General features: G+C 39.1%; 1 protein-coding gene across 3 annotated transcripts in view; it reads left to right on the plus strand.

Annotated features, from left to right (window-relative positions):
• disp3 (dispatched RND transporter family member 3) overlaps positions 1–22733 on the plus strand; it is a 99199-nt gene that overhangs the window by 24206 nt on the left and 52260 nt on the right. For 2 of the 3 annotated variants that reach the window (XR_007441357.1, XM_022671124.2), the window contains exons 2-3: positions 14060–15274; positions 18963–19182. Coding sequence is in view for 2 of the 3 variants with exons in the window: in XM_022671124.2 (XP_022526845.2) it covers positions 14074–15274; positions 18963–19182 (1421 nt within the window). In the remaining variant the exon portion in view is untranslated. The remainder of the gene's footprint in view (positions 1–14059; positions 15275–18962; positions 19183–22733) is intronic. The other variant, XM_022671125.2, reaches the window with a different exon arrangement.

Consider the following 22733-nt stretch of genomic DNA (forward strand, 5'->3'; position numbering starts at 1 on the left):
GAAACACTTCTTATAACATCAGTAGAAGTGGTCAGGCCTAAATTGTTGTAGGAAGAATATATGAAAAATAATCGTAATTTCCGGTCAATAAGCCATTACTTTTTTTACCCACTTTGAACACTGCGGGGTTTTTTAACGGTGCGGCTAATATATGTTTTGTTTATGGGCTAATATGGCTAATGAGTGAAATAATTTACCTCAAATCCCAGTCATGTAGCTTGTCATCAGCTACCAGAACGTTTTTTTTAGCAGCACAATTTGCCTTGCTCTTTCTGGGTGGGTAGATGGTGCTCTTTCCTATCATCACTCCAAAAGGTGATGTTGATCAGCACAAGGCATCTGTGAGCTGATGTGTCGGAAACGAGTCGCTGCGCTTTCCTCCGAGTGTGTGCTGTGATGCTACTCGGAAATTCTACATCATCAGCAGCTCAAAAAGAGGTGGCTGACTTCAAACTGTCAAAGGAGGCGTGTGCTAGTCTTCACCCTCCTGGTGTGTTGGGGCATCACTAGTGATGGTGGAGTCCTAATGAGTGTGTTGGGTAATTGGCTCTGTTGTAAAATTGGGGTGTAAATAGGATCAAAGTTTTAAATAAAGTTATTTAAAATAAAATGACGAAATAATTTACCAAAATCGACTGCATCCGAAGAACAACTTTAGCCTAAGAATAACTTAAGTCTGCCAGTGGATCCTGACAGACTGGAGCATTGTTAAAAAATCCACTACCAGCAACGAGTTTAAAAAACAGTTTTTGTATAACATCTTTGTGTGTAAATATATCATATTATATAACGAGGTCAACTGCGGTTCATAGTCAGGTGCAGCCTGTATATGTACAAATAATTTTTTCTTGAAAAAAATTGTGGGTGTGGCTTACATTCAGATGTGCTCAATAGGCCAGAAATTATGGTAAATGTTTTTTTTTTTTTTTTTCTGTACTTCTTTAAAGCGTGAGAAGACAATGTGGAAGGTGTGGAGATGAACGAGAAAGGATGAAAAACATTTAATTAAACTGAACAGCTAAAACTGCTGCTGATCTCAGAATAGCGAACCACACCAGACATCAAAATCTTAGAATGCGTTTAAAATGACTTGGATAAAAAGGTATAGAAACAGTAAAAGTGAGTCTCCTGAACAGATTGGAAGCGGTAATAAAGACCAAGGGTGGAATGTATGCTAAATCAAGGTGCAGGGGTGCAACTACATACTTTTTTGAGGTGTATGCAAACATACTATAGGCTGTGCTTCTGTTTTTTGATGTGTATTATCAGTGTCATTGCCAGGGTATGTAAAAATCCGGGGCTCAGCCGAGTTAATTATATTAGTTGATTAGCTTATCCGGTGGAAAACACAATTTTAGGGCAGAGACCAGGATTAAGAAACTCATTTAAACTAAGCATAGTACTAAATTTTGGCTATCCACAACATCCAGCTTCTAGCTAACTGGTTAGCTAAATAAGTGTTCGTTAATTATAGCTTACAGTAATCCTGCAATCCTAAATTAATAAAAACAATTTGAAAATAAAATAGTTATTGGCTGATCAGGTACATCAGGGCAAGTTAAACATATATAGTTTTATTTTCTTAAACCTTCATCTGTGTGTTTTGATTCAGAGATGAGTCTTTTTAACCAGCTATCAGAAACATCTCATCACAGTTTATATGGTTAGTTCAGTTACTTTTCTTTTAGAAAAATCGCCGTATATCCAGATATGTTTTAACATCAGCGCTGAAACCCGGTGCAAGAACACAAAAACCTTCGAAAATCCTCACCAGCGAGGCGGTGGGGGGGCTGGGCGGGGGCTTCCCTACTAGCCCACCGCGCTCAACAAAACCAGCAAGCTGATTGGCTGTTTCGATTCGGGGCTACTGGAAATTTAGTTGGGGCTAAAGCCCCGAAAGCCCAGGCCAGATGACGCCCCTGTGTATTATCATACACGAACACACAGCTCTTACAGGAAATGCAGACTAGAAATAATTTTCCGGCATCGATTTGGCGCCCCCTCTAGTGCAGCGCCCCTATGCTTCGCATACACTGCATACCCCCTTTTTGCGCCACTGTCGAGGCGTTGAGATTTCTATGGCGTTATATAAAATATATATTTTCTGCATTCCTGAACTAAATGGCTGTTTTGACTAGATATGAAATAAATGAGGTCTCTGACTGTTGCTCAGCACTGTAAAACTGAACACAAATTCTTTTGACTCTAAACTCCCTGACAGGCTAATTGAGGCCATTGGGCAGCTGCTGAGTTCTGTTTGAAATAAATTAATGTATAACACATATTTTGAAACTACAGCAATTACAGTGTAATAGGGCATGTCTGAGGATCAAAAAGACATGATAAAGATATAATGCCCTTCCAAAACTCTTCTGGAGAAGATTTATCCAGATTTGAAACACTAGGATTAATGGAAATAAATGATAAACTGCCCAAATGACATATAATAAGGAAAATGCATCTAAATAAGATGAGTCATGGGGCTCATTGCTATCTTACACCCGTCTAAGAATCCATTTTCACACCTTACATCTGTGTCTTTAAATAGGCTTTAAAAAAGGCTCCTAATAGGGTCCTAATAACATTATTTACCTAAAAAAACAAAAAAACATTGCATTTATCTACCATGTGGCCCAAAGCATGGCACTGTCTCACTTACTAACCCTGGATACTAAAAAGTTGGGTCGCATGATAAAACTCTTTTGTTTTGTCTTTATGTTTTGTTGTTGTTCTGTCTCCACCCTAGCCCCGCCCTAACCATTAGTGATCTCACCTTGTGTCTTGTTTGTAACCCCACCCCCTCGTTGTCCTGGCCCAGGTGTTCCTTGTGTATTTAAGCCCCTCTGTTTCAGTGTTCCTTGTGGAGTCTTTTGTGTGCTACCTTGCTGTGTATGAGTCATTTCCATGGTTTGTTTTCTGTTTTCTGCTTTTGTTTTTCTTGTTTCTTTACATTAAATGTATATACTGCAATTACGTCCGTCTTCTCACCTTCCTGCGTTACATCCACAGTGTTTGTATGAAATTTAAACAACTATGCTGCTGACACACAATGCACATTATAATGATATTGATCCTGTTGCTGATCATTACAGCCCATTGTTCCCATAGGAATGAACTGGCTGCACACATCGCTACTTGTGTTCGGACTCGCCAACACACACTTTCATCTTCCTCAGTTTTAGCTAAAATCAAATCTGTGCAAAGGTAACCTTCCAAAGAGAAGCGTGCACCCAGCTCGATTCGCTCTGATTCAATCACATGATTTATTTAAATGCAAAGTGCGGTTTCCAATTTCCAATACTTTTCGCAGGGAAAAAAAAAAACTTCTGGTCCTGATTGCCGTGAAACTCAAGGTGTTTTATTCCTCTCAGAGCAATAAAATTTGCCTGGGGCCAATCTGAGCGTAGTCCGTGCTTTACATTCCGAAACTGTCCTGTCCCTATCCAGACTTCCTGTCTGCCAGCGTTGTAAAGCAGGATTTAATCGTAAGCATCATAAAGAAGGATTTAATGGGCAGGAACTCGGCTGATTGGATTAGAGAGAATGCCATGCTACAGCAATCCCAGCTAATCCTTGTTAGCCGCAACACATACCCATAGACTAATTAGCATGTAAGTGATCGTTTTTTTAAGGGCAGTGGGAATTTTGCCCGTGACATCAGGTAGATGAGTGTTAGTGAAAGCAGTCTGCGAGGCTGGAGGTGAACTATACTGCACTCCTGTAGTCTGGCCTCAGGCAACAACAAAATGCCTCAGGGCCCGAAGAGGACTGTCTGCATTAAAGCTGTCAAAAATGGAAATGAGCGGAGATATTACATACGACGGGACATTTCTGGGACATTAATGGCAAAATGAATGTTATTTGTAGTATATGCAATAGTTATAGATTAGCACTGCCACAGGTACAGTAAAAGCAGCAGTCTCGAGGCCTGGTTTACATAGCAACCTATGTGTCTAGAGGTAATGAGCTGCTCTCCAGTATCAACCACACACAATGTTTTCCCGCCATTTTTTTGAGCCATGGTTGATAGTTTCTTCCGCTTTGACCATGGGTTTTACTAGTCTGGCATAGTTTATATAAATTCTGGGGGGTCAAGACTTATGCCAGTTTTTAATTTTTTTTTTATTTTTTTATTTAGAAACAATAATGTTTGAGGTTTATGGTATGTCACAGTCCACAGCATGGATTTGTTGAGTGTTTTAATCTTTTAAACTTAGTAGTTAAAATGTAGTTCGGTTGTGACTTTGGGTTACAATTAGCGTTTAGCGTAGCACCGATTCCCTTTTGTACTCCCTAAAATTCTCTTCCACATATACGAGAATGAGAGAGGCAGCGGAATGAGAAGAGGAGGGAGGATTAAGGAAGTGAGAGTTAGTTATGAGATTTAATACATATTTATCTACATTATTTAAGTCTCTGCAAAGAATAATTTATGGGAAAAATTTGGGTTAAATGATTACTATGCATTTTAAAAATGCATTAAAGGAGCAATCAGTAATAAATTTGAGCAATTGTGTGAAATGTCTATACGAGTCCAATTTCCAAACCCTAGATACAGTTCTGCCTCACCTGCTTCTCCCCTGATGGCGATGCTCATGAAGGTTGCCAGATTGACACACAATGGCAAGTGACAGCGAGTCTCACTCTGTATTGTCTGTTTTCATACTATGTCCAAAATGCCCTCCTTTACTTTGCTAGTCGTGGTTGTAAATTACCTAGAAATGATAAGCAAACCTTGCTGAAGCCTAGTGATTATCTGTCCTGTTCAGCAGATAACAAAAATAGACAGCTTGCATCTTTCCATGGCTCCAGTACACTGTTTGTGTGTTTGATTCTATACCTGGCAGCCCTAAGTGTGGAAATGGGACTAGGGTTTTAGCGGTGGGGAGATTTGGAGGCCACAATTCACACAGATTACTGTGATGTACCACAAAGCTTAAATAAGAACTGAACTGAACTGAAGCTCTGCTGACAAGAGCTGCCAGTGCTTTTTACTCAGAATGTTTCCTTAGTATCTGATGATGCTTTCTGATCATGTTATGAGTTACTACTGAGGTTTCTTGATTAATAACATGCTTTAATGTTTAATGTTGATATTACCAACATAGTTTAAATCCTAGCCACTGGATAGCAGTGTTTTCTTTAATTGCTTAAAATTTATTACGATTTTATGAAGGTAATGGTACATTTTTATGCTATAATAGTTAAGGACAACCATTATCATCGAACATTTAAGGGTGATTGATGAACATTTTGTGAAAGCTCGCTAGTGTAAGGTTTATCCCCGGCTTGTGAACATTTTATGGGAAGATGTCAAGAGGTGACTTCGAAAGTGTTCCTGGGCCTCTAAAATGTGTCCCAGAATGCTAATTTGTGTCTTTGCAGGCAGCCCACTCGCATGCCGGTGGAGGGGGGGGGGGTTGTTATTTAACACCTAAATCAAGCAATCGATCCTCTGGCAGGCCAGCTAATCTCTGGGGTAAAATATGCAGGCTCTCTGCAGGACAGCGATACAGGGATTGGGTATCCATACTTGTCTGCCTCTCCTGCGCTGTGTCCAGTCTATCTCTCACTCAGGACCCCTGGGGCTACGCTCCACTGAAAGTGAATGACTCCCTGGCCTTGCTGGGTTCCTTATAAGCTTGCAGGCGGAGTTGTGCCAGACAGCATGTGCTGAAAGTAAAGAAGGGTATCCTGTTTGATGCCACTGCTGGCGCCGCTGTAAGCTTCTAACTTTCGGCGCGCACTTGTTACCCGTCAGCGACTGGACGATCTGGATGATTTCATTTTCGGGAGCAGCTGCTGGTGAGCATGGGCTGGTGTGCTGTACCTCTTCCAGTTTCCTTTATATTCTCTCTCTCTATACAATGTTAATACAATGTTACAATGTGGGTTAAAGTATAAATCTGGTGTGGAATGGACTTGGGTGCTAGTGAAACCTGATAAAAAGTACAATCCTCTTTTAAATAACTCACCTTCATTCACCGCTAGCATTCCAAATGAGAGCGCTTGGAGCTGATGCTCCCAACAGGTTTACAGTGCTAGTGATAGGGGCATAGAAGGTGAACAAGTTCAAAGTATCTGCACACTTCACTGGTAGAATTCTTTAAAATTTAAAATGAGGCACTGAGAACTTTGAAAGTGCACAGACAGTTTAAAAAAAAAATTAAAGAAAATTAAAGGAGAACTTCGGTGTAAAATGGACTTTGATTGTAGTAAAACATGATAAAAAGTATTTACCTTTGATGAATAGCACACCTTCGTTCTCCCACAGTGTTCCGAGATCCAGAAATTTGAACAGTTTGTCCAAACACCCTTCAGACTGGGTGGGGCATAATTTGCCCCGATAAATTGCTTTTTCCTCTGTTGTACAGGCTCAAATTAGCTCCACACCTCTTTGCTAGCTACTGAAAATAACATAGACATATATACACAGACTCCACATAGCCTATATATATATATATATATATATATATATATATATATATATATAAATATATATATATATAGAGCTACGCCCAGAGCTGAAGCTAGCCTTATGGGATGTAAATAGTGCTTTTTAATAAGCTTCTAGTGCACTTTTTAAGTTATTAATGCCTCATTTTAAATGTCAGGGCTCTCCAGACTCTAGCAAGGAGGTGTGGAGCTACTTTGAGCTTGTTTGAGGGGCACTAAACTCCCTGATTTTAAGTGATTGAGTTAAAAAATTTGAGCTGAAAAGCGCTGTACTTCAGAATGCTGGGGTGGTTTTATTGCTACAGGTGACAGATTGTTCCAGACTGTAGAAGTCTGTAGAAGCTACAGTAGTGCTTGAACCACATTGCAAACCCTTTAGAATGTTCTATATTTCTGCATAAATATGACCTAAAACATTATAAGATTTTTTTAAAAAACTAAAAGTAGATAAAGAGAACATAATTAAACAAATGAGACCAAAATATTATACTTGGTCATTTATTTATTGGGATAAATTATCCAATAAGTAATAGGCAAAGGTCTGTGAACCTCTAGGATTAGCAGTTCATTTGAAAGTGGAATTAAAGTCAAATTAGAGTCAGATTAAAGTCTGCTCTAAAGTCACATCCATGTTTATAAAAGATTAGCATGTTAGCATTAACAAAGGGGATTTAGAGCAACATCTCTAAAGAGTTTGGACTCCACCAATCCTCAGTTAGATAGAGTTCAGTGTACAAATAGAAGAAAATTCAAGACCATTGTTACCCCCGCAGGACAAAGATCACTCCAACAGCATGGTGTGTAATATAGTTGGCGAGGTCACAAAGGACCCCAGGGTAGCTTCTAAGCAACTGAAGGCACCACTGTATCTCATTTCCTACACCCCTGCAAACAAAGATGATGAAGGCTGGCTGACAGATGACCTAGATGGTGGCCAACGATGCGCCCCCTCTTAAAATCTGTCAACAGGGCAAAATGTCCTAGAGCACAATGTAGAGGCATGTCTAGCAGTTTATGGTTTCTCACCAAAAGTGGCCTCCACAAGCCTTTTATTGTCCAGCAGCCTATTGTGGCAAGACCCAGTGTCTAACTAGCCCACACCTGTTATCATTTACATATCTGCCTGAGACAGAAGTGCATGACTAGATTTTTAGCAATCTGTGCTGTTTTTTTTTTCTGTGTATATTTCAGTATTTAAATTCTTCTATAAAGTACATGCAAGAGCCTATAAACATACAATATATGGGCCATTTAACTGAATGGGTGCCATTTGCATGATGTAACTTCCAAATTAAACTTACTGTATTATCTTTTTTCAACTCAGAATCTAATAACACGTGTTTTACTATTCAAAACATGCACTGATCAAACTCAGGCAGCTTTATTGAATTTTATTTAATTTTTTACAAGGTTTCTAAGCCGAAGATGGTTACAAATCTCATGTGACAATTAAAAAAATGTTTAAAAGCAAGTCCACTAATTCTCTGATTTTCTCTCAAGAAAGTCTTTATTTTAAAGAAATGATTGACTGAATGTTCAAATTACTGATATTTATCACTCCTGTTACTGGCGCTCATCTCTGTTACTGGAACTCACTCCTGTTACTGGCACTCATTCCTGTTACTGGAACTCACTCCTGTTACTGACACTCTTTTTATGTTTTGAGTAACAGGAATGAAAATAATAGGAATGAGTTTTTAGCATAGAATTAGCAAAAACATGAAAAATAGCTAAATGGCGGCTATGCTAATAGCATGAGAACACTGAGAACATTCTAGTGATTTTCCCAAAATTTGTATTTTAAAAATAAACCGATAAGATTTAGGAATTAATTTAGGTAACAGACATAGTTACAATACTTATGAGATCAAATATTCAGAATGAGAAATTAAGGGAAATTAATTTTGGTTTTCAGAAGAACCAACAGTTCTCACTTCCTATTGTAGATGTGACTCATAGAATGTTCCAGATGTTTCAGATGGGGTGATGTGTTACGGTAACAGGACTGAGTGAAACCCAGGGCCACAGCTAAAATGTGTATTTTAACATGTGTATTCATTATGTGTCAAAGTCAAAGTGGTTTTTATTGTCATTTCAGCTATATACAGAGTACACAGTGAAACGAAACAACGTTCCTCCAGGGACCATGGTGCACATAAACACAGTGTAGACGGAACAATAGTGCAACAGTACAAAAGTGCAGACAGACAATACAACACAATACAGACAAAGAATAATAAATAACAAGACAGTGTGCAAATTTTGCAGTGTGCAAAAAAGACCAGGTGAGGTAGTAATTACTCTATTACACAGTGTGCAATAGAGTCCAGTGAGGTAGTAGGGTTTTTAGTGCTTTCCATTTTCTGGGGTAAGTGGGGTAAGAATGTGTGTGCATGTACAGAAAAACCATCAGTTCAGTCTCTGCAGTTAAGGAGTCTGATGGCTTGGGGGTAGAAGCTGTTGCAGAATCTGGTCGTGCTGGACCGGATGCTGCGGTACCTTCTTCCCGAAGGCAGGAGGGAGAACAGTTTGTGTGAGGGATGAGGGGGGTCATTCACAATGCTGGTTGCTTTGCGGATGCTGCGGGTGGTGTAAATGTCCATGATGGAGGGGAGAGAGACGCCGATGATCCTCTCAGCTGTCCTCACAATACGCTGGAGGGTCTTGCGGTCAGAGACGGTGCAGGTCCCAAACCAGGCAGTGATGCAGCTGCTCAAGATGCTCTCAATGGTCCCTCTATAGAAGAGGGACCATTGATTATGAATTTAATATGAAAAAAATATTTTTAAAGCAGAGATGGGAGATTGGAGTCACACAACAATGCAAATAATACATCTTTGAAGTATTTTAATAATTATATTTTATGCTAAAATTTATAGTTAGAGTAGGGACAGGAAACAAATGCTTCTTTTTCAGTGTTCTAAGAAGTTTATATTGTTTTTAATTACATATCTTTCTTTGCAATTAGGTAAATGTACAAGACACTATGCTTAGGGATAAAATGTATTTTATCCCTGAAAGTTATTTTGTGTGCACCTTTATACATATAATTTTCTGGGGACAGAAATGGCACCCATTTGGTGGAATGACCCATATACACAGTAACTGTGTGTAACAGTAAGACACCTGATATTCACACGCAATGATTAGAAAAGTTGCTAGGTTTATGTTAGGTGCTTGCTATGGATTTGCTAGGTGGTTGCTGTGGTATTCCATGTGGTTGCTGTGGTGTTGCTACGGTGTTGCAAGGTTGTTGGAATGGTGCTGCAACATGATTTCTATGATATTGCTATGGTGTTGCTCAGTGAGTGCTATGGAATCCCATGTATGTTCTATTGGGTTTTTAGGTGGTTGCTAGAATGTTGCTAAGTTCCTACATATGGACAACTGTGGTGTTTCCTGTGGTAGCTATGGTATTCCAGGTGGTTGCGTAGGATTGCCAGGTGGTTGCCAATTGGGTGCTATAGTGTTGTGTGGTTGGTGGTTGTTACAGTATGTGAGGTGGTTGCTAAGTTGAAGCAAAATAGTTGCCTTCTAAAAGTTTCTATTGAATTCTCAATGGTTGCTGTGGTGTATCAGGTGAAACTCTGTGTGGTTGGTTGGGCATTGCTGTTATCTGCTACACAAAAACGTCCAATTGAACAGATTAATCACATGAAGATGGCGAGTGGTCTGGAAAAATAAAAAATGGAATAATATATAAAATATATATAATATATAATATATATAATATAAAAAATGGAATAATATATAAAAATAATATACTGTACATCAGATTACAATGTATCTGTAATGTGCAATCATGCTGTAATTCCTGCAAAGGTAGGTAGGTTATCTTGTCTTCCTGAGGCTGGACTCTGTCCTCCAAAAGTACAAAAACCAACACACAAACACACACACACACACACACACACACACACACACACACCAACTGTCCACTGCTGGTGTGAAAAGTGCTTGTAGGGCTCCCCTGCTGAGAGAGAAAGGTCTGCTCACAAAGAGAGAGAGAGAGAGAGAGAGAGAGAGAGAGAGAGAGACAGACAAAAGGCAAGTGAGAAGAATATATTATCAGGCACACACACACACACACCTATCTACACACACACACACACCTACCTACACGCACACATTCTGTGTTTGGCATCTTAAACCGAGGGCTCCACAGTCCAGGCCTGTTTGTTACCCCCAGAGACTCACAGTTCACAGTTTCCTTTTTCACTGTTCCTCCCTTTTCTCCCTCATCACCTATTCCCTTTCTACTCCGCACACAATGACCAGAGTCTGCGCTCCAGTGCTTCGCTGAAAGACAGAATTAACGTCCATGTCCTCTTTCCCCTCTGCGCTCGCCATTTACCAATAACCTGGCGCTCTCCAGCAACTGCTGCGTAAATCAGCACCTGTTTTACTGCAGAGTTAACCTGTCCGCGCTGCAAACAGACGACAGGACAGCAGTGATTCACAGGAAATATTTGCACTTCTTTCACCTCAGCCTTGTTACCTATAAAGATAAAGTGGACAGAAGTATGGACAGTATTCATGCTACTCTACAGTTGCTGCTATTGCTGTCTGCTGTCAGTGTTAATGTGTGAGTGTGTTAAACTGGAAACCTACGCTTTTTTTAACTTGGCCCTAACTTCCTCCCTTAATTAACTTCTTTTACAGAGCCCAGTGACATATGAGAGGTTTTATTTAACACATTGCTGTTAGGCATGCATTTGTAGCTGCGATACACTAGCGGTAATTTTCTTCTACTAAACCTTGTGTCTGAGCTTCCTCATGTTTGATGCAAAAGCTCTCCATTTAATTTTTACTCAGCACATTAAAATCCCTGCTGGCATGCAACAGTATTAGATGTAATTTTGACACAAAATGTTTGTCATATGACGTCATGGCCAATATTCAACCTGACATTAATGTCTATTGACATTGGTGGCCAGCTGGGATATTTTATTTAAAAAATAATAATAATAATAATAAAACAACCCACTCTAGTCTGTTTGCCAGGTGCACTACAGTAAACAATTATTTTTGGCTTCCTCATTAAAATATTGGTAAACTCCTGAATTTGATTTTTTTTTATAATTTAATTACTAGTTTTCCATTTTCTTCCCACCTTAGATCAATGGTCCCACCCATTTAGCTGCTTCTCAGCTACAGTGCCCTCCATAATTATTGGCACCCCTGGTTAAGATGTGTTCTTTAGCTTCTCATAAATTGAGTTTTGTTCAAAATAATATAGGACCACGATGGAAAAAAAGAGTAAAATACAACCTTTAACTCAAGTGAATTTATTCAGTAGGAAAAAAATCCCACATTAAGAAATAATTATTTAACATCAAATCATGTGTGCCACAATTATTAGCACCCCTGATGTTAATACTTTGTACAACCCCCTTTTGCCAACAAAACAGCACCTAATCTTCTCCTGTAATGTTTCACAAGATGGGAGAATACAGAAAGAGGGATCTTTGACCATTCCTCTTTGCACATTCTCTCTAAATCATCCAACGACCTGGGTCCTCTCCTCTGCACTTTCCTCTTCAGCTCACCCCACAGGTTTTCAATGGGGTTGAGGTCTGGGGACTGAGATGGCCATGGGAGGAGCTTGATTCTGTGTGCGGTGAACCATTTCTGTGTAGATTTGGCCACATGTTTAGGGTCATTATCTTGCTGAAAGACCCAGTGACGACCCATCTTCAGCTTTCGGGCAGAAGCCACCAGATTTTGTTTTAAAATGTCCTGGTATTTTAGAGCATTCATGATGCCATGCACCCTAACAAGGTTCCCAGGGCCTTTAGAAGAGAAACAGGCCCACAGCATCACTGATCCCCCGCCGTATTTCACAGTGGGCATGAGGTGCTTTTCTGCATACTCAGCTCTTGTGTTACGCCAGACCCACTTAGAGCATTTGTTGCCAAAAAGCTCTATCTTTGTTTCATCTGACCAAAGCACACGGTCCCAGTTGAAGTCCCAGTACCGCTTAGCAAACTCCAAACGTTTGCGTTTATGATTGTGAGTGAGAAATGGTTTCTTCCGTGCATGCCTCCCAAACAGCTTGTTGGCATGTAGATAGCGCCTGATGGTTGTTTTGGAGACTTTGTGACCCCAAGAAGCTACCATTTGTTGCAATTCTGTAACAGTGAGCTTTGGAGAACTTTTTATTTCTCTTATCATCCTCCTCACTGTGCGTGGTGGCAAAATAAACTTGCGTCCTCGTCCAGGCTTGTTTACCACTGTTCCAGTTGTTTTAAACTTCTTAATAATTCCTCTGACAGTAGATATGGACAGGTGTAGGCGAGTAGCGATTTTCTTGTAGCCATTGCCTGACTTGTGAAGGTCAACACACATCTGCCTCACTTGAATGGTATGTTCCTTTGTCTTTCCCATGTTGAAATGGCCTCTGTGTCACGTCATATTTATACCCCAGGGAAACAGGAAGTTGTGAATTACTAATTAAATGTTCCTACATACTCTGATCAACTTCGTAAACTACTGTAGAAGTGACAGAAATACTTTTATTAAATTTATTTCCTAAGAATTGTTAGGGGTGCCAATAATTGTGGAACAGGTGATTTTATGAAGAATAATTATTTCTTAGTCAAGGATTTTATTTCCCCCTTAAAATTTACTTGAGTTAAAGGTTGGACTTACTTTTTTTCCCATCGTGGTCCTATATTATTTTGAACAAAACTCAATTTATGAGAAGCTAAAGAACACATCTTAACCAGGGGTGCCAATAATTATGGAGGGCACTGTATATATCCCCCATCACATCCCCCAGGAGATGCCACAACACAAAGAGGACTAGCAAGAAGAAGACTAGTGCACGCCTCCTAAGACACATGTGAAGTCAGCATTGCCATTTTTTCAAACTGCTGTTGATTGCCAAGCATTGCCGAGTTGTCTTTGTTCTGATACATCAGCTCATAGATGCTTTGTGCTGATTGACATCACCCTAGGAGTGATGTGGGGAAAGTCATTTACCCACCCAGAGAGAGCAAGGCCAATTGCGCTCTCTCAGGACTCCGGCAACTGATGGCAAGCAACATGACCAGGATTCGAAGCCAGCGATCTCCCAATCATAGAGGCAGCACTTTAGACCCCTGGATCACTCGGAACACCCTAGTTTTTAAATCATGATTTTACTCACGATTAAACACAGATATTGATTATTAAATGATAAAATTAGGCATCACTAAATGAATATAATATATTACACTTGTTTCTTTATTTCCATGTAAACATCCCTTATTAAAAGTTTAAGTCCTAAGAAGAAAAAGTGTGATTATTCATGATTAATCATGAATTTTAAGAGATCGATGCCATTTAGTGTCAGAAATCTCTTGTGAAGGTCTTTCTGAGATTGAACTACGCTGAACATCTCAGCACAGTCTGAGACAAACATGAGATGAAACGACTTAGGCAGGCAGTCTGAATGATCCTAATTGGATGCTAATAAGCTCCCTTCACTTGTTTGCTTCACTTGGCTTATAGCTCCAGGTCAGAAGATAACATAAGAGGCTTCAGACACCAAACACGAACCGACTGATCAAGTTTTGATTTGTTGTCAACTAATAACAGCCTGTTTATCTCTTTCCGCCAGGCAGATTCGGAGTCATGGATTCAGAGGATGAACCCTTGTTGTTCCAGGCTGTGTGGGACCTGGGCGAGTTTGAGGAACAAGCAGAGGAGGAAGAAGATGAAGAAGATGAAGAAGAAAAAGAAAAGGAAGGATGTGGTGGTGGAGTGGAAGGCAGGGGGGGACAGGTGTGTAGAGGACTGTGGTGGGCAGTGGGTTGGGTGTACACTCAGCCTTGGGCAAGTGGAGCGATTCTTGTCGTCGGGTTTCTGGTTCCACTCGCTCTTTCAGCCTACATGTTCCTCTACTGTGAACCTCTGGACATTGACCTCTCCTACAGCGCCTTCGAAGTGAGGAGCCATTCGTCTGCGGAGCGCTTCGACGCCCTCGCCATCGCGCTCAAGAGTCAGTTAGGGTCCTGGGACAGGCACCGGCGCGATGCGGAAGGCTTCGATTTCGACTCCAATGCCCTTAGGGATCTTTTGTTGCTGAAACTTAACCGACAAGCCAAAGATTCTCCTCAGGCAACCAATGAAACAAAGCAGCCAGGGGGCTTATCATGTGCTCAAGTTGTGGCTGATGCAACTCCCGTGCCAGTACAAGAGGAAAGAACTAGAAATGTAGCAGCAAACCAGAAGAAAGAGATGGACATTGATAAAGACTCAAAGGTTGAAAGTGCAAATTCTGGACTAAATGGAGATACAAGAGTTTCTGGTTTAAGTCCAGCCCTGGATGACACGAGGAGATTAAACCAACAACAAGGGATTGACTCCAAAGTGACGAACGAGACAAATCTGGGTAGTCAAGGTAGTCAAGACTGGCTAAAACATGGACGTACAACAAGTTCTAGTCTACATCCAACCATGGAACCCACCAGGACAGAAGCTTATAACCAATCAAGCTCGTCCCACATAAGAAAACCAAGATTTGCAACCTATTCCTACCTACAGACACAAGCCCTCTGGAGGATAGAGCTGGTCTTTGTGGCTCAGGGGGACAAGGACAGCAACATCTTCACCCCAGAGCGCCTCCGCACCATCCACAACGTCGAGCGCCTGCTGATGCAGCATCCACAATTCCAGCAGTTCTGTTGGAAGCCTCTTGAAGTTTTGAGGGACCTTCCTTTGGGGCCCTCCTACTGCTCTCCTCCCAGCTCCCTCCTCTCCTACCTCTTCCCCAGCGAGCGGGCCGGGAAGATCTATTTTGATGGTATGGGTCCGGATCTGGCTGATATACATGGTGAGTCATTCACCCAGCTCCTGCAGTTACAGCTTAAAAACCTTGCCTTTCAGCAGCAGCATATTTTTAAACAGAAACTGCTGACAGAGCACAGATGTAAAGAAGAAGTACATCTAGACATAGAGAGAAGAGAGAGAGATCCAGACCGTGGAAATAGATACACTGAGCTGAAGTGTCTTCCATTAAACAACTGTAATACGACTGTAATGTGTTCTGTGCAAGCAATAGATCAGAAAGGCATAGCTGTAAGCACTTAATTAAACCAGGGGTGTAAGAATATATCGCTATATCGAAGTATCGCAAATACTTAATTTCACAATACTGTTTCGATTTTCGAAAACACAGTATTAAATTGTAAATATTCATTTACATGTACAGATTGATGGTAGACAGAGTTTAATTTATTTTCCATTAAAGGACAGTGTTGTATTCTGTTATTAGAGCCCACTGCTCTGACTGCATGAATAGTAAATTCTTCTTTTAGCCAGAATTTTTTATACATAAGACATTTTTCCTTTAAAAATGTAAAATCTTTAAATCTTTCATTTAAACAATCATACTATATTGTGATATCTCATTTTGCTCACAGTATCACAATGTATTTATTGTGATATATTGTATCATAGCCCCTATAATGTGATACATATTGTATGGCCAAATTCTTGATCATTTTCAGCCCTAATAAAACACTTATACACTCTTAAAAATAATGGTGCTTTAAATTGTTATTTGAGTAATGCAATAAAATAACAACTATTGGTTCTATAAAGACCTGAGATATTTGGGTCAATATCTATTTAAATTGAATTTTGTGTCTGCAGCATAGTTGTTTACACGTCAAACAAAAATATATTTGTTTTAAGATTTACTTCGTATTAAGGAATTTTAACCTTCACTTTAAAGAACTCTTGGTGTGCAGAGTTTTATTTGCCATGTCTGCAGTACCTTTTGGTTAATTTGAGTTCTTTTAAGTGGTAACATAACACATTGGGCCATCTTCCACACCATTTTCCACTAAGGCTGGGTTCAGCAACATTAGCAGCTAACCGTTGCGCGGGGTGATAGTAGCTAGTGGTTCATTCAGCGTAGCTTGTTTTAACACAGTAAATGCGCAGGCTACAGTCTAATATACACACTTCTGAATGGCAAAAGAGCTAGCGCTTACTGCAGTTAGTGGCTAATGCTAATGCTGCTCCAGCCTCCAGCCTATTCTTTTTTTTAGGAATATATCAAGAATTCATAAAAATATGCATCAATTCCACCACAAAGTAACCTCACATCAGTGACATCACAACAATCACACTGTTTCAAAGGAACTTAAACATTAGACACTAAACACTTAGACATTAATAATAATAATAATAATAATAATAATAATTTTACCTAATATTTCTACAAATTTATCTGAGGTGAAGCTTAGGCTGTATATTCTTTCATTATAAAGTATCACAGTAATTAAATAGTGTTTAAAAAGCCATTGAATGTGTGTTTGAAACAAATCAATGTCATAATGAACAATTCAGAATGTTTGCAGTGTTTGTCAATTATGTTTTTGTCAAATGCCAAATTTTACTACAATTGTGCACCTTTTCATTGTTCACCCTGTCATAAAACATGTTATAACAGGGTGGATGCATATATGTCAGGAATTAAAAAGTAAAAAATATAGTAATTAAGTAATTAAGCTAGGGATAAATGATTTCTGTGTATTACTAAAGTACTAAAGTTATGAAATATGATCAAATGTCAAAAGAATTTTAAATCTTAACTAATCTAGTCAAAATGCTCAAAAGCATAGTATTCTAAAGTAGCAGTGTTTCTCTTTTTACTAGTTTAAAGATTCTTTACTGTTTAGTTTAAAGAATTAAAAGTGGTTATTCTGTGGCATCACTCGAGGAACCATATATATCACATTTAAATTTAAATTTAAGTGTATTGTATACCAAACATATCTATAGCAAGTTCTTTTGAGCATGTTTGACCACCATTCAAATTCTAGTTTTTCAAGTTTTTACTTTTTCAGATTTCTAGCATTACAGAAAACGTGAAACAGAAGACAGTACACCATTACTAAAAATGATGCATTCCACTGTTCCTGTGCTTGGAATAAGAACCTAGTTGAAGGTAAATCCAGAATTTTAAGAAGGTTGTCTGGTAGAACCTTCCAAAAGTTTTTCAGGAAAATTTTTTTTTACGTATCAGAACTGTTGAAACTGTTCCTATTTTGTGTCACGAAACCATACAGTGCTGCACTTTTCCAAACCCAGGGGGTTATGAATACACCACGACATCTCCGACTGCTCCTCAGAAAGCAGTTTCAAGCTATTCAGACAACCTGCAAACACATGCAAAAATATGCAGCTCTCGCCCCCCTGTTTCAGCATCCAGAAACATTCTCATAAGCAGGATGCTGACTTGGAAAAATTAAATGTACCTGAAAAGAAGCAGCTGTTGAGCCACGTGTTACGAGCCCTGGTGCTGCGGTGAGGATCAGCGGCTGAACAGTTCCCATTCTGCATTCTTTAGTTTGTTATACTTGTTGAATTGAGCTTACTTATCTTGCACATAGTGTTTTTAAGTGTATCATATCTAGGTCTTTACAGAAAACCTGATTGGCTTTAAAGAGTCTTAACCTAAGAACCTTTAATTAGCTTTTAGCCTTTCAGTAATACAATGTTCCACTTTTTTGTCAAATGTAATTATTGAGTCATGGACAAAATATTGGTATTACGATATCGTATCAATTTCGAAACATAGCGTCAAATAGTTTGGTGGACTTGAGCTTGAGGTCACAAACTGATGGCTGGATATTCTCCTTCAGGCCTTTTTGTTAGACAGCGAAAATGATTGTTTCATTTATCACAGCAAAGTCTTTCAGTCTGCCCCAGACTTTCAAACTACCACCACCATGTTTTACCGTAGGTCTGATGTTGTTTTGATGAAATGCAGTGTTACTTTAACACCAGATGTCATGGGACACACGCTTTTCAAAACGTTCGATTTTTGTCTTGTCAGTCCACAAACTATTATTCTAGAAATGTTATGGATTTTCTGGCAAAACTGAGATAAGCCTTAATGTTCTTTTTGCTTAGCAGTGTTTTTTATGTCTTGGCACACATTTTTGCCCAGTTTCTTTCTCTTTATAGTGGAGTGAGGCCTGCGGTTCTTTGGATGTTATTGTGGTTTTGTTTGTGACCTTTTGGATGAGTTGTCGCTACACTCTTGGAGTAATTTTTGGAAGGTTCACCGTTGTTCCATGTTTTCGACATTTGTGGATAATGGATCTCATTGTGATTTGATGTCCAAAACTTTAGAAATGGCTTTAAAACCTTTTCCAGACTAATAGATCTCAAATACTTCTTATTTGTCCCAGATTTTTCCTAGCTGCCTAGCTTTTGAGTATACTTTGGTCTACTTCACTTTGTCAGGCAGGTTAAGAATTAACAAAGTTTTGGGATATGGTCCACGCAAAACACAGGGCCATGACGATTTGGATTTTTTTCCTCCCTTAATAATAAAAACCTGCATTTTGTTTTTACTGGTGTTGTCTTTGACTAATATTTAAATTTGTTTGATCTGAAACATGCAAAATACTAAGAAATCATCAAGAGGGCAAACACAGGATAAATATACAACACAAGAAACTTGTGAAAAATCTTTTTAAACAGACTCCTGCTTGTTTCTCCAGGTGCTTTGAGTCTGGCGATCACCCATCCTCAGTTTTACTGGTATGTGGATGAGATGCTCACGCCAGACAGCCTACACTCGTCTCTCCTCCGTAGCGAGATCCATTTCGGCGCGCCACTTCCTTCCTTCTACTCTCTGCAGGACCGTCCTCTGGAGCAGAGGCGCAGATTTCGGGACTTTGTGGTCCAGTATGCAGATATTCTGGCTCAGCAGTCTACCAGGTGGGAGACAAATTACTCTTCTTACTGTCGCGTCTGTGCTGTAAATGAATTTTCTCCAGTCCTAGGAGATCCTCCATTAGACAGTTTAGTTCCCCTTCTCTGCTGCACCTGATGCAAGTCATTATACAGTATAATCATCAAGTCCTTCGTGGGCTGAATTTAGTGTGTTAAAATAAAGACTAAACTAGCCAGGGCTATTACCAACGTAAAATCATACAGTAATATTATATTATATAAAGCGCCATTCCCCCAGTTCCATTTCCAACCTCCCATTTGCCTGGTATAGACAACAGAATGCAAACATTTTACTACAGCCATGGTAACATGTGAGTTGGCAATTTTTCTGCTGAGGCTACAGGTAATCACTGATCTTCAGTGAGCTTGCTAATCATAGCTGGGTAATTTATCACCACCACTAGCAAAGTATAGATTTTGTAGATTGAAACATCTAAACGAGAACAAGAATGTCTAAAAATTGCAGCTGAAATTGCATAAATATTTATGATATAAATTTAGATGTTTATTCTTTGGCTCCTCCCCTTACTTTGTTGACTCTTTGTTCTCATCTGCAGGTTAGGACACCTGCTTTCACATAAGGGGAGGCCTTCATTTTCTCAGGCTCCTGATTATGGAGGACTCTGGTGTTGACTTTTGATATATATATTATATTCAGTTCAAAATGTGAAACTCATATATTATATAGATGTATTACACACAGAGTGATCTATTTTAAGTGTTTATTTCTAAATCTGTTGATTTTGGCTTACAGCCAGTAAAACCCAAAAATCAGTGTCTCAGAAAATTTTAATATTTTAGAAAACCAATTGGTACTTTTGGCAGTGTGCCAAGTCCTGCTGGAAAATGAAATCAGCTTCTCCATAAAAGTTGTCAGCAGAGGGAAGAATGAAGTGCTGTAAGATTTTCTGGTAAAACACACTGTACTGACTTTGGCCTTGATAAAAAACAGTGGATTAACACCAGCAGATGACATGACTCTCCAAACCATCACTGATTGTAGAAACTTCACACTAGACCTTAAGCAGCTTGAACTGTGTCTCTTCCCACTCTTCCTCTGAACTCTGGTCCCTTGATTTCCAAATGAAATCCAAAATTTAATGATGGTCAATGATGGTTTGGAGAGGATATATATAATTTCCAGAATTATATATATAAAGATAGTTTACAGCAGACTTTTTCTTAACCGCCAGATCAGAATTTATACAAATGTTATGTCAAAGACAAAAAAAAGACTTTAATCAGAAGGAAAATTATCCATTCCTAAATTAAATATTTAGAAGTGATATTTAGAAGAAAGTTAGAAAGCATATGTTGCAACTGCACAATGTTTCTAATGCAGTGGCTTAACATGGTCACAGAGGGTATGATTCCATTGTCAAAGGAAAATAAAAAAGCTTAAAAGAGAAGTTTAATGGAGCCAAGGACACAAACAAAAGAAGTGGCTGTGGGGGAATATTGCATCACTTTTTACAGGAAGCTGAATGTATCCTTATAAAGCTGTGCCACTACAGAGCTGTGATCATATACATTTTAAGATCCAAGAAAGAACAAAACGTTACATTTACTCAGAACTGTATGTAATTTTACAGCCTTTGGGTGGCCCTGCTGTCTAACTGCTGCTCATCAAGTGTGAGGAGATTAAACGTTCAAACCCTACCCTAATGGCACAGCACTCCACTGTCAGAAGCCTCTCGATCTAAACACAATAAGTGTGATAAGGCCTGCAGATGGAAATAAGTGTTAAATTGATAATAAATCGATAGAGTACCTCTAAAAAGTCTGGACACACCTTTTCATTCAATGTTTTTCTTTTTACTTTTTTCTCTTACATTGTAAATGAATGCTAAAGCCATCCAGATATAAAGGAACACATACAAAACAATGTAGTGACTTAAAAGTGTTAAACAAACCAAAATACTCTGGTGCTCTGGTGAGGCTGGTAACTCTCATGAACTTATCCTGTGCAACAGAAGAAACTCTTGCTCCTCCTTTTCTGGGGTCCTCCTGATGAGGGCCAGTTTTATCATAATGTTTTTGATGGTCTATGATGGTCTATTTTGATGACCAAACTTTCAAAGTTCTTGGAATGTTTCTGCATGGCTCACCTTCATTTTTAGTATTTCTTAAATTAAGTTGAGTAGTTTTTTTGCCATAATATGGAACTCAAATATGGTTATTCACTGTACATCAACTCTACTTCTTTACATCTTCACAACTGATGCTCTCAAACACATTAAAGAAACTAAAATCTAAAACATATTCTTGGTTGTTTAACACTTTTTCTACAATGCAAAATGTAAAAATAATGAATATACACAAAATTTAAGGTGTGTCCACACTTTTTACTGATACTGTATGTATTGGTAACCAAACACTGTTAATGCAGAATTAAAAGTCAGGAGAACTTTGGACTAAACAAAGCTCTCTAATCAGTTACTGTATCATTTTAATTTGTCCCGTGAGATCCTAATGAGACCACTAGCAGAGGTACTTAGTTGATGAAACTGGGAAAGTGGCATAGATTCATTTATTTGCTCTAATTTTGACCCCAAACATTATTAAACTAAGTTTAGAGTCAAAGACACCCTTGATCATCTCCAGGCTAACACTGATGGTACATGTGCATCTCCGACCATATGGTTAGCACCAAGCTTTCTTTAGCACCCAACCCTGCAACTGCCAAATGCGTGCACTTTTGAGGTTTCTGAAAGTCCCCTTATTATTAATCGGAAAACTAATCCAACATGAATTGGTACCTCGGCTAATTTATTTATGTATCTGCCAGTGCCAGTGATGAATGCCAGTTACATAGCGATGGACATCTGCCAGTTTCGCAGTCTCAGCTCTCTTGGCATTAGTCATTCTTGCTAATAAAGTGGCGCGCATCATAAAGCCAGTCGAGAAATCTGCCAGCGCTCATCAAGTGTCAGAAACTTTAATTTACGAGCAGCTTTCCAGTATAAAGAAGTGATTTATTCTTTCTCCCTCCAGTCTTCCCCATAAAAGAGTGACTTTACTTCGAGACAATCTAAACTTCTGCAACTTTTAGAGCGCTGTTATTGTTGAGCTAGGCTAGTCATGATTTGAGTGCTAATGCCACCTTCAGCTGACCTTCTTTATTAGGATGAGAACCATTAAAGTGGTTCTCACAGTGATTGGGGCAGTTTAAAGGCTGATACAGATATTGTCCTTGAGATAAGATGTTAAATGAAGCAGGAATTATCAGGGCCTTTTTAATGCAAATTTTGTGCTTAGTAGCCATGTTTTCATAGCTAATGGGTGGATAACTGAGGAATTCAGGGATGGGTGTCCTATCGTTCATGTCTTTAAAAGCCCTTCAATCTTATTACATTTAATAAAAAAAATGTTATGGGGTTGAAAATGACAGGGATTAAGTATTTTGTGCTAAAATTGCTAAAGCTGTTGTATGCTAGCAAACACTTACTGCGTTTACATGCATTACATGCACAGATGTTTGCAGTTATCTGATTAATCCCACAGTTAGTAATGTAAACTGCATACTACACTGCATG

Source organism: Astyanax mexicanus, chromosome 12 (assembly GCF_023375975.1).
Source record: "Astyanax mexicanus isolate ESR-SI-001 chromosome 12, AstMex3_surface, whole genome shotgun sequence".
Lineage (NCBI taxonomy): Eukaryota > Metazoa > Chordata > Actinopteri > Characiformes > Acestrorhamphidae > Astyanax > Astyanax mexicanus.